General features: G+C 25.7%; 1 protein-coding gene across 1 annotated transcript in view; it reads left to right on the top strand.

The window, feature by feature from the left end:
• Nucleotides 1-11,804, top strand: part of LOC142328988 (leukocyte elastase inhibitor-like) — a 31,874-nt gene extending 20,070 nt beyond the window's left edge. Inside the window, exons 2-5 of the mRNA XM_075373216.1 lie at nucleotides 4,104-4,498; nucleotides 5,329-5,547; nucleotides 7,205-7,345; nucleotides 9,330-11,804. Coding sequence (XP_075229331.1) covers nucleotides 4,104-4,498; nucleotides 5,329-5,547; nucleotides 7,205-7,345; nucleotides 9,330-9,933 — 1,359 coding nt within the window. The 3' untranslated portion in view covers nucleotides 9,934-11,804. The remainder of the gene's footprint in view (nucleotides 1-4,103; nucleotides 4,499-5,328; nucleotides 5,548-7,204; nucleotides 7,346-9,329) is intronic.
• The last annotated feature ends 1,210 nt before the right edge of the window (nucleotides 11,805-13,014 follow it).

The following is a 13,014-nucleotide window of genomic DNA, read 5'->3' as shown; positions in this document are numbered from 1 at the left end:
CTTTATCAGCCAAAAATTGAATAAAACAAACTCCCAGATATAATTGGATCATTACATCAGAATCATTTTATACCCAGTTATAAACTATTATATCTAATATCATAATATAGAAAAAAAATCTTGATTTGGACACACATGACTTCCTTGTACGCCTATTAAATTAAATTACATATTTTTTTTTTTAAATGAAAAACTACATAAAATATTATTTCATTAATAACTTATGATATTTTTTCATATACATATTTTTTATTGTTATTATTGAATTATTATTTATTGTAATTTTTTTTTATAGTCAGAGGTTAATAAATCAATATAATTAAATTTAAAAAAATGAGATGAAGTCTGTTTTAAACCAATGTGCCTTCCCTTTATAAGATCTAAATATTCCATTAATTAAAATTTCATTTGGCTATAACTCTGGAACCAATGAAAATAGGTACCATTTATGATATATTGTTGAAAAGCTCTCAATGAAGGCTTATTACTGCAGTTAAGAAAAAGTCCAAAATCCAAATTTTTGGATATTGGTTTTTTTGGACACTTTTGGTCCATTTGATTGCAATTAAAAGGGGAGGTGCACAACTAGATGTTAAAGCAGTCCTAAATCCAAAATTTCTGCATCCTACAGCTAATTGTTTTTGAGTTATATGAGATACATACATATGTACAGACGTCATGCCAAAACTAATGAAAATGACTTCAGGGATGGTCAAATAGGATATTTCTGTTGAAATCTGAAATCTGAAATTTTTCATGATCACAATACTTCCATTACTTTGTATAAGGAATAAATATAAAAACACTTTTATGTTATGTGCTGCACCAAATATTATGTCCAAACCTAAATTTTCTTAATACAAATATAATCATTTTGTTAACCTTATAAAAAATCCTGTAAATTAATCAATTTTAAAAAAAATGTTACTTAGAATCTAAATTAACTAAGGAATAAAAATAAACTTCATCCAAATCAAAAATTAATACCTTTTTATAAAAAAAGTATATGCTATTTTCAGTTAAATCTAGCAAAATCAAAAACTATTCACAATTAATTTATAAAAATGTTCTTTAACTAAATTATAATTAAATAACTTAAAAAATAGTTAGACCTTCTCCATTCGTTTCATGTGGTCCAGCCTTACATTTCACTAACTGGATCAATTTTGATAAGTTTTTTTTTTTATTTTGTAGGGAACATTCCTCTGGAAATCCTATAGTAAGGTTTTCCAGATAACTTAAGCAAAAAAATTTACCAAATAAAGAATTATATAGTCTACATTACCAGTTTGAAGATATTTTTCTTTTTTTTTGTTGCCGTTGTTGTTGAATTATTATGGTGTATAAGTGGAATAGGCTGATGACACTTTGATATTAGTAAATTAACTGACTTTAATTATTAACTTTAAAAAACAAAAAAAAAAATAATTAAATAGAGTTGAATAATAATATATATTCTATATTTTAAAGAGTGTTAGGTGTTCATTATATGGTTATCTGCCTTGAGACAGGTCTTTTGCACAATTTCTGTTTTCATTCTTTTTTATTTCCAGTAAAACTTTTAAATTCCTAATAGCTACCATTTATTTTAGACTGTAAAATGTTTATTCTTTTCTGGCCTCTCTTTTTTGCACATTTTGTCGATCCTTCTAGCATTATTTTCATTAACCATTCTCCATATTTAGTAGTAATATTTATTACATTCATTTTTGTTTTCATACAGATGCAGGTTTCTCACCATTTCTTAGAAATTCATTTCTTAGAAATAGTTGTTTTCATTAGACATACGTTATTTGAAACTTACTCATATATAGTTAAATATAACTAAAAAATATATAAAATAGGTTGTTTTAATTTAACTTGTACTTCTAAAAGTTGAAATTTAAAGAATTAAAAATATATTATTTCTACTTTTTACAGCAGTTCTTTTTTTAAATTTATTATATTTTTTTTTGAGTTTTCAAAAACTTTAAAAATGTTTAAAATTAACTGGAGAAGAGAGAAGTTAGTAACAGAATCTAAAAAAAAATAAAAATAAGATTGGTAGGCCAAGTATTAAACCATTCAGGACTAGTCAACTTGGTTATAAAAAAAAAAGAAAAGAATAATAGTAGACCAAAAGAGAAAACAAAAATTGAAACAATTAATAGAGGATGTAAAGAGGTGTAATAAGGTAAAGAAAATGGCAATGAATAGGAGGGAACACGAAATGTGCATTACACAATTAAAATTGTTGAAAAAAAATTATCACAAAACACAATTATTGTTGAACAAAATTTAAAGCTTATACTATTTTAAATCCAGAACAGAATTTCTCAAAATATAACATTTACTGTGTACTTAAAATCAAATTATGATGACATAAATTTCATAAAATATGTGAACTGAAATGAGTTTAAATATATTTTTAATAGCTTTAATAGCTTTTTAAATAGATACTCTGACTGTATCAACTTTCTTTAAAACTTTCTTTATGTAAATGATGAACTGCATGAGGTACAGATCATTATTCAACTTTCTCCCTTTCATTATTATCTAGTACATATAATATCTACCTGAAACAAAAAGTGATCTGCTAGTGCAATAAAATGTATCTAATATATATATATATATATACACACATGCAAATGCATTCTCTTTTTCTTTCAAAAGATAATAATAGTTTAATGCTCCAAAGATGTGTTTTTATTTGCTTGTTTTTTTAAGGTAAGTTTTAAATGAAATCTATATAACAAAATTAATACAAAAAATTATTGTTACAGAAAGAGTATCTGATAATGAATTGTATCATTGCACTAAGTGAAAGTTATAAAAAATTTTATAATCAGTTATATTTCATTTATTTGGTGCTATTAACCATTATATTTTGATTAGACTAAAATTCTTAACTCAGAATATTACTTTTTTTTCATTTTTCATTATTTTTTTTACTAGTCTGTTAAGCATTATGACCTCAAACATGCTGTAAATGTATTTTAACAAGGAAGATATGAAATGACATGAAACATTTCTCACCAAATCTTCATCAAGAATCAAAACTAAGACTATCTTATCAAGATGCTAGTATATTAATCATATACTGTGCTAAAGTGGCACTGCTTCTTATTTATTTATTTCAAAATAAACTCAGCCAATTACACTGTACATAAAAATAATTAATCTACATAAAATCAATATAAATTTATGTTAAAATACAAAATACTGCGACAAATAATTTTATGTAAACTAAATTTTCCTTTCAGTCAACTTTTCCAGTTTGTAACAAAATCATTTATTAGCTACACTTTCAATTTCTTTTTAAATTTACATAACATGTCCATAAATGTTTTAATTTCTTGGGAAATTTCAAGAAAAAAATAACACCTATATAAATTAGATAGGAGGGATGCTTTCTTTTTCATGTTTAGCCTCCGGTAATTACCATCTAGATAATACTTCAGAGGATGAATGAGGATGATATGTATGAGTGTAGTCTTGTACAGTCTCAGTTCGACCACTCCTGAGATGTGTGGTTAATTGAAATCCAACCATCAAAGAACACTGGTATCCACGATCTTGTATTCAAAAGCGTGTAAAAGTACCAAATCAGCTGATTTGGGAAGACACGTTCACCACTAGATCAACCCCGGTGGGTTAGATAGGAAGGATGCTAATCTCTTAACATCACTATTGTAGATACATTCACACAAGTAGCAGTCACCAACCTCAACCTGATAGACACATTGCCCTTTTATTGCCATATGAACACCTTGGCTTGGCTGAGTCCCATGTTATAAATCATTGCATACAACTGAATCAGAACATAGTAGGTACATATTTGGGGTGGGAGATTAACAATATAGGACAAGTACAGAAAGGGATAATAATTTACCTTCAGTTCACATGATACAAATATGATAAATTATAGTCTCCACAAAATACTTATTAGTGTACAATTCTGTTTCATTTATTGAATTTCATTTGCAATTTATTACTAGAGTTAATATTTTATATGTAAGCGTTAATTTTTTTGAGAGTTTATAAATAAAGATTTGTATATACCTACAACTAATTCAATAAAAATTTCTTATTCATCCATGTATATTTTTTCTTCTTTGTTACAGAATACGATTTGCTTTACATTATTATTAGTATTAACAAGTTTATTAGGAATAAGTTACAGTGACGATTCCAAAATATATTTTGAAAATGAACTACCTCTAATTAATAGTATACCAAGTAAGATACCAATGCAGAGTATCTCAGCTCCAATAAAAACTATTCCTTTACTAAAAACAAAAAAAGAAACATCTATATCAACTGGAATACGTAAATTTGCCTTTGATCTTGATCGCACGATATCCAAGACAAGCTTATCCGACAATATTCTATTCTCTCCTTTATGTATATCATCAGCGATGGCTCTTCTACTTTTGGGTGCAAGAGGAAGCACATCTCTGGAATTATCACAGTTATTAGGAGTTCAGATTCAGACAGGAAGAAGAAATCTAAATTATAGGTAAATAATTAATAACTTCAATCATTTTTAAATGTACAAAATAATTTTAAGTGCATAAATCATTAAATTATTTGCAGTATATAATTTTTTAATTTGTCATTTAATTGGTAATTATAGAAATATTAAGAAAGCTCATTGAAATATAACAAAAAATAAAGTTCTGCTTATTACAAAAATAAAAATAATCAACCAAGAAATAAGATAAGCAATCACCAAACAAGACAAGACAAGGGTCTTCTTCTGCATTTAACTTCTAGCTTAAATAAATATGTAAACATTTTATTAAATAGTAAATTATCAGATATTATTTAGATCACATCAGTAATAGTTGATAGTGAGTGCTATGTCAAGAATAACAAAAGGAATTCCATTGGAAATTATCTGAAAGAATCAAGTAAATGTGGAAAAATCTTTATTAGAATTGCATTAAAAGATATAAGATTAATTCACAAATTATGATTTGTTTTAATCATAATTATAAGGTACATATTATTAGTATAAACTGGATGGTTATGGTTTGTACTAGTACATAAAATAATACAGCTAAAAATGTATGAAGGTATAAAAATAAATAAATAAAATTTGCTTAAAATATAATAATTCTAAAGGCATTGATTAAAAAAATATTTAAGTACACATTTTTTTTTTAGTATAAATTAAATGAGTTCAGATTTAAGGTTGTTAAAAGGTAATCTTGTAATTACTATTATTTTTTTTTTCATTATTTAGTAGTAACAACTTTAACTTTTATATATGCATACAAATGTTATTAAAATGCAGAACTGTATAAATATCGATTTATTTCAAATATTAATACATTTTTTTTACAGATTTGACCCAGTGCATGAACAATTTGGAAACTTATTATCAAAGATTAATAATAAATCAAGTAAAGAATTTGAAGTAGATTCAGCTACTGCTATATTTCCTCAAAGTAATCATCCAGTCAAACCAGAATATATAACTGCAGTGCAGAAACTTTATCAAAGTGATGTGATGCCGCTTGACTACTTTCACCATCATAAAGAAGCCCTCGAAATTATTAACAAGTAAAGAATAATTATTTATTTATAGTAGAAACACAATACTGTTATTAGATAAATTATGAATTTTTTACATTGTAAAAAAATCAACAATAAGAATAACTTTATATTGCAATTAAAAAAAAGAAATTCTCTTATATCAGTTGAATGAGTCAAACTGACTCATAAATGAGTTTATTTACATAAAATGATAAATATTTTTGTTAATAAATAATTATGTGTCAACTTTTTACCAATTCTGAAAAATACTATTTAAAATATTTCATTTAAACAGGTAACATTTTTTAAAGATATTATTTTGTTGTTTTATTCTTTGCATTTTAGAAGAATTCATAAACACTGTAACACTATCTGGGCTTCATGACTTGTGACAACTTGTCATGGAGACTGGAATGTCAATTGGAGACAACAAGTCATGAAGCCCAGCTTAGAAAATGGGAAGAGGAGGTGCTCCTCTTCCCATTTTCTAAAAGATGCTTGTTCTCCCTCTATATACTTTCAATGAAACTAACTTTTAGTTTATGAAGGTGTTCCATCCTTTGAATTCTGAAAAGAATGTGTCTTCTGTTTTACTCAAATGACACCCAACTTGACTCTAAGAAACAAACTTAGTGGTTGATGATTCAACGGTCCAAGCTGCAGTCTGCACCGTGACAGGCTTTTATATTCTTGAGTGACATTTTTCATCTTTCAGAAATAAAGGAGTAATCTCAATTTGGCTGTCATATCTGGTGTACCATAAAATTCAAGTATATATCCTCTGAAGATGCTGCTGAACGTGTGTATTGATTATTTGAAATCTCTTCTCTTGACAGAATTGGAGTAATCGTTCATCTTGATAGTTCTTTCCACCAAGAACATAGCTACCATGTGCTTACTGCCACTTCTACACTACAAATATAAATCATAATATATTCCCAAATATAATTAGTAGCATTTGTGGTATGAATCTTCTAATTAAAAAATATCAGGAGCTTAATAGCTTAGTTAGAAATAGAAGAAAATCAAGATAGACATAGTGAAAGAGATCTTTCTCAAACTAGATAACTGTATAATGATAGTACTACTAATGATGATAATAATGGCGTATCTTGTGCTTATAATACATGGCTTGACAAAATAAGCTCTGCAGTCATTATACAGGCTTATTGTCTAGGGCTGGCATAGCCCTCAACATTAAATTGGTTCTTGAATATGAACAAATGGTGGGAAAATTCACAAAAAAATATTTCTTTTGCATAAACATGCATGAATGAAAATAAGCATTTTGCAATACGCAGAAATTCTGTATGTTGACTTAGTTCAGTTATTAAGTTGAAAGAATTTTTAATTATGAATTGTAACATACTGTTAAAGGTTTTGAACTGCTAAAAATAAAATTTTATATTTTGGAACTTTCACATTGGTTGATGCTAAAATCCTAGAAACTCTCAGCATGCTTAAAAAAATCTAAAATGTTTTCTTAAAAACCTCTTAGTGTTAAGAAAGAGTTGAACTACATCTGATAAACATGTAAATTTGAAATACCACCCAAACATAGAGAATGTAAATAATTAGTAGTATATATATATATATATATAAATGAGATCACAAATATATAATCATACTCATTTAATAATGTTACCATTACTAATGACAAATTTTTATTTCTATTTAATTACAGATGGGTATCAAACAAAACAAATGACAGAATTAAAAACATATTGTCTGAACCTCCACCACCAGACACAACAGTAATAGTTGCCAGTGCACTTTATTTTAATGGAAACTGGGAGTACCCATTTATAGAGAAATTAACAAAACAGTAAGTACCACACGGCAATTAAAATTTCTATTATAATTTTGTTTTACAGTTATAGAAATCATAGAAATATTTACAGTTCTGATACTTGTATTTGCAATAACTTATAAATAAATATAGGGAGCACTAAAGAAAATAAGACAAAAAAAAAATATAAAATTGAGATGCAAGATGATTTGAAAATGCACATAAATAATTAAAGATGCTTCAAATGGATATAAGCAAAACAATATGTAAGAAAAGTTTATTACATTAGATTAAGAGTTGGGATAGGTTGGGTCAAAATCTTTTATTTATTCAGCGTTTTTTATACTAGATACAAAGAACCATTTGCTTAAAATGTCACACCCATTAAAAACAGCTAATTATTATTTATAAATGTTTGGACAGTTGCAGCAAATGCATTATAAAAGTGTTGTTTATAATTGAATCAAAGACAATTAGTTTTCTTGATATGAAATTTTGGTTTTAGTTTTTGTTCGTAAACTCATTAAATGTTTAATTTATTTTTACTTGTTTGAATAAATCTAGTCAAGACTAGAGAGTATGTTTTAAGATGGGAAGGCAAGTATTTAACATGTGCTCAAAAATGTACTAGAGTTAATATTTAGCATTTATTATATTGGTAATATATGTTTTTATATATTAGTGTATTTTACATTATTCAATGAAAAAGGTTACTGTTACATTATTTTATCTGTTTCTGTGAGTTTTTTTGGGAAATGCCAAACTCTATTTTACAAAAGACAATCTTTAAAGCCTCATCTTATATTTTTTTCATGTTACATTCTATCAATTCAATGTAGAATTTAATGCAGTCAAAACAACATTAACATTGTATTATTTTGTTGAGGCCTTACATAAATAACTTAAGGCTACCTACCTAAATAAATAGGCCTACCTAAATAACTTACACGGAAGATATTTTGAACAAAAAATTTCATTGCCTATACAGACATTCTGAAGGTATTTTCATCTTTTCATTATCACTCGCTTAGTAATGGATTATTATATCATAACAATAGATAACCTGATGTTACTGTAATATTCAATATATTTTCAAATGAAAATTCAGGAAAACTTAGGGTAGAAATAATATATATTTCTGAATTCAAAAGAATCTTAATTTATGTTCTGTAGCAGTCATTTCTCTGCATTCCTTTTCTTATTAGATAGTCTCAGTAACAAAATAATAAATATTCCTGTATTCCAATGATTCTTAGCAAATATTTCATTCCAAAGGAATTGCAGGCAAATAATTTCTTTGAGCCGTTTTTCTGCATCGTCTTCTTCAAACACACAATTTTCACCTTTGTGTTTCTTACAAGCAGATTCTTTTTTATATGAGTAAAGTTTTACAGGCATAACCAAATTTTAAACAAAAATAAAACTATAAAACATTTTAATTAACCTAAAAAAATAATACATTTTTAATTCTTTTTTTAAATTTTGACTTTTTATAGTTGGCACCAAATTAGGGTTACCAAGTTGGTTTAGCCTTTTTTTTAACCTGACACCAACTCAAGGTTTAAATTTAAAAAAGTTAACTTTTTGGTTCGTAAAATTTGTTTTAAAGTTTTTTTAATTTAGTTTTGACGATTTACTTTTTTTAAATCTTTGATAATATGATAAAAGTTTTTGAAACAAAAGAATGATTGCTGTAGTATATCCATTTGGGCTAATTATTTTGTGAAGTTAAGTTTTTCTATCTGATTCTTTGGCAATGTGAGTGTGAATGAGTGAGTAATCTGTGAATCCTGCATTAGAATGCTAATACTTTGTGATAAATTGTTTATATTTGTTCTACACATCACCTAAAAATGTCTACAACACCAGCTGCCTTTCTTGTTGAACCACAGGAGAGCAAGAATTTCCTTAATTAAGAATGAAAACCTTTAATCTTACAAGATATTATTTTTAAATAATAATCTTTTGTAAAGTTATAAAATGTAAAATAACTGATATCATTTTTTTTTTTTCTTTGCAGACAACCTTTTTATATGGGAAATAATAAAGGAGAAGTAATTGACGTAAAAATGATGGCAAATGCAGCCAAGATTCCATATTTTAATGATAAAGTACGTAAATGTGAAATGATAGGGATACCTTACAAAGGTCATGATATGCATATGTACATAATACTACCAGATGAAAACATCAAAAATTTTATGAAAACATTCAATGAAAATGATTTACATTCAATGATTAATTCAACAGAAAAAACTATGGTCATTTATGCTATCCCAAAAATGACTTTAGAAAGTAGTATTGATCTAACAAATCCATTACAAAAATTAGGTGTAACATCGTTATTTGAACCAACTAAAGCTGACTTAAAAAATATTGCTGATAGTAATATGTTTGTAAATAAGATTGTACATAAAGTTGAGTTAGATATTAATGAGTACGGTACAAAAGCAGCAGCAGTAACTTTGGCTCTAATTTCTAAAAGTGGTACAACACCTTTAGTAAGAGTAGAGAGACCATTTTTATTTTTTATTTATCATAACAAAACAGATTCGATATTATTTTGGGGTAAAGTTACCAGACCAACACCAAACTACCCGAGAAAAAACAGAAAGGCTTTTTAAAAATTTTTGTGTTTTGTAAAGAGTGATTTGATTCAAGAAGAGCAAACAGAAAGATGTGAGGAATAAAGACTCAGCATTTACCACTTGCAACAGTTTTAATATGTAACACTTTCACAAAAATGCCTTTATTCTTCTTCATTGAATTTATGGTTAAAAGATTTTCAAATTCATATCTACTGAAAAATTATACATACTTATCAAGATTAGGAAGAAAATACTGTACAATCAAATAACTTAAAAACGATCTTGAATATTACAGAACACTTTGTCATTCCTACATTATTAATATTTATGCTCATTAATAATGCTATTTTCCATGCTGATGTTTTTCCCAAGAAATACCTTTTATGTTAATTTTATCTACACCAGAAGCTCACATTAAAGAATAAACTTTCTGAAATTTGTTCATCATAATGACACTTCATAAAATAATTCCAAAAAGAAAAGAAGTACTGAAGTTTTTGCTGATGACTTCTTGAAAAATAAATTAAAATAAAACAAGTTTACTCTATCAGAATATTAAAACTGTTTCAGGGCATAAAGAATAACCTTTTTTCACACTAATATGACAATGTTCACACACTTATTCTAAGATAATATATTTACAGGAAAATCTAAAAAAAAATTATTTTTTAAATGTATTCAAATAATCCATACAAATTTTTTTTTTTTTTAAATTCAGTTTACTACAGAATATGTAACATATATACATTAAATATCACATGGAATTAATTAACTTTAACTTAATGATAAAAAAATATAATCCAACACTACTTGACCTATATAAACAAGTATTATTAAGAATTAGAATTCAAAAGTATATATTTATTATGATTTCCTTAGACATATTGCAGTAAATTAGGATCCATTTTCCAAGCTGAAAATGAAGTTTTGTAATTTATATATATATATATATGTATTTAATGTATTCGGCACCATAATAGTAACAGTTGAAGGCAACTTGATATGAGTAACAAGTCACTCCTGAAAATGGGATAACTATTTATTTTTTTATTTTTTGGATGTGCATACTCTATTATTTATATATTTCAAATAATTTGTAAACTTCATTTGAGCAAGGGGTAATTTGTAAACTTTGTTTAGTCTTTAAAATAAACAAAATTATTATTTTTTATCTATGTCAAGTTTTATACAGTGTCAGGTATGTGATCACTGACTATGATCATTAATCATAAAAAAAATTTCAACAACATACAATGAAACTGCAGACAGCTTTCTTTATTTTGGTGATTTAAAAAATTATTATTTTTATTTTTGTGTAATATTTAAGAATACAGATTTATAAATCAAAATATTATAATAAAATATTAATCCTTATAAAGGTATTATCAGTAATTCATATTACGAACAAAAATATTATCTCTTTGATTTATTATAATTTTTTTAATGAAATTTAATTTTTTTAAATTGGATTTAGTTAATAAATTATCTTTTAATTGTCATTTAAACTAAATCTGGGTAAATATTATTTGTAAAAAAAAATAATTTATTAAGTAGTATTTTTTTAATACAAAATATTTTTTTTCAATTTAATGTAAAAGAGACTGAGTTAATGATTTTATTTGATTGTGTAAAAGCTGTGAAAAATTAGTTTAAGTATATTTATTTTATTATAAAGAAAAAGATTTACTAATGTTTTTATAATTTTATTTTTGTATAGTATAATGTGAAATTTACTTTCTAGTCAGTATTATCTATTTTTATTTATTATGAATATAAAATATAAGCTTTATTTATATGTATCATTAATTTAGTATAGAAATTCATATCTACATTATACATTCATTACATGTCATTTCTTCAGAAGAAATACAATATTAGAAAAGAAAAATAAATCTTATTAAAAAGTTTTTTCTTATTTTTTTATATTTTACACATACTGTATGATATATAATGTATAATATATTCCCATATTATACATACTGTATAATATATTCTGTTTCTTATAAAAAAATGCCTTAAGCAATACTGATTAATAAACGTAATTTTCAATGTCTGATCTTCAACAGATCTTACAAGATACTGTAGATATGTATACAATGTTTTGAGATGAACCTTTTGGGAGGAATGTTTTTGTAAAATAATTATTTTTAATGGGAAAACCACAGGAGATATCTTCAAGAATGACTTGTTTTTCATTCAAGATTGAGATAAATATTTTGAATTGAATAATTTTTCTGAATTTTGATTCTAGATAATTTTTTAGATCAAAGGCAAAAAAAAGTTAAAATCTGCAAACAAAATATTTAAACAGTCACATGCCTTTTCTTTTATCTCTTTTATCTACACCTATAAAGCAACTTATCCTGACTGACTGACTGATTCATCAACGCCCAGCAAAACCTACAGAAGATAAATAGATAAAAATTTGTATACATGAAAGAAAGAATTTTTTTTGTTGAAATTCCAAGTTTAAAGAATAAAAATTGAATAACAATGAAATTTACTTATTTTTTTAATTTCTCGATAAAAAATTATACCAACTTCATTTTTTGTGTGATAATCTTCATGTGAACATCTAAAAACTAATTTCTAGATTTTTCAAAATTCGACCTTGAAAGCGATGAAGAAAGGTAAAAAATACTTGAACAATGCTTAGAAATTTTCCCCATTTCAAATTATGCTAAACAAGATATTCACTAGATTAGGGCTTGCAGATATTTTTCAAATAAATATTTAAAAACCATTTTCGGGTTTTTTTTCTTATTTTTAAGGGTTGTAATGCCATTCAGCATGGTGGCTCAACCAACACAGCTATTGTTACTGTATGTGTGACACAACTGGCTGCACTTGCCTCTTTTTATTTGACTAAAAATAGTTAAAAAATAAAAAATAAAGCAAGAAATGAAGTACAGTAACTTCCTAGTAGTGTTTGTTGGGTAATGCTAAAAACTGAGCAAAATGCATTTTTACCAATACAAAGAACAGAAAACCAGCTATAATTACTATTTTTAAATGGAGGCCAACTATTTTGAAAACTTGAATTCTTCAGATTACTCATAGTTTTGGGTCTTTTACTGACCAAACTGTGGGTCTGAAGAAATTACAATACACTGATTT

This window comes from Lycorma delicatula, chromosome 8 (assembly GCF_047948215.1).
Source record: "Lycorma delicatula isolate Av1 chromosome 8, ASM4794821v1, whole genome shotgun sequence".
NCBI classification, from domain to species: Eukaryota; Metazoa; Arthropoda; class Insecta; order Hemiptera; family Fulgoridae; genus Lycorma; species Lycorma delicatula.
This window is presented reverse-complemented; position numbering and strand designations above follow the sequence as displayed.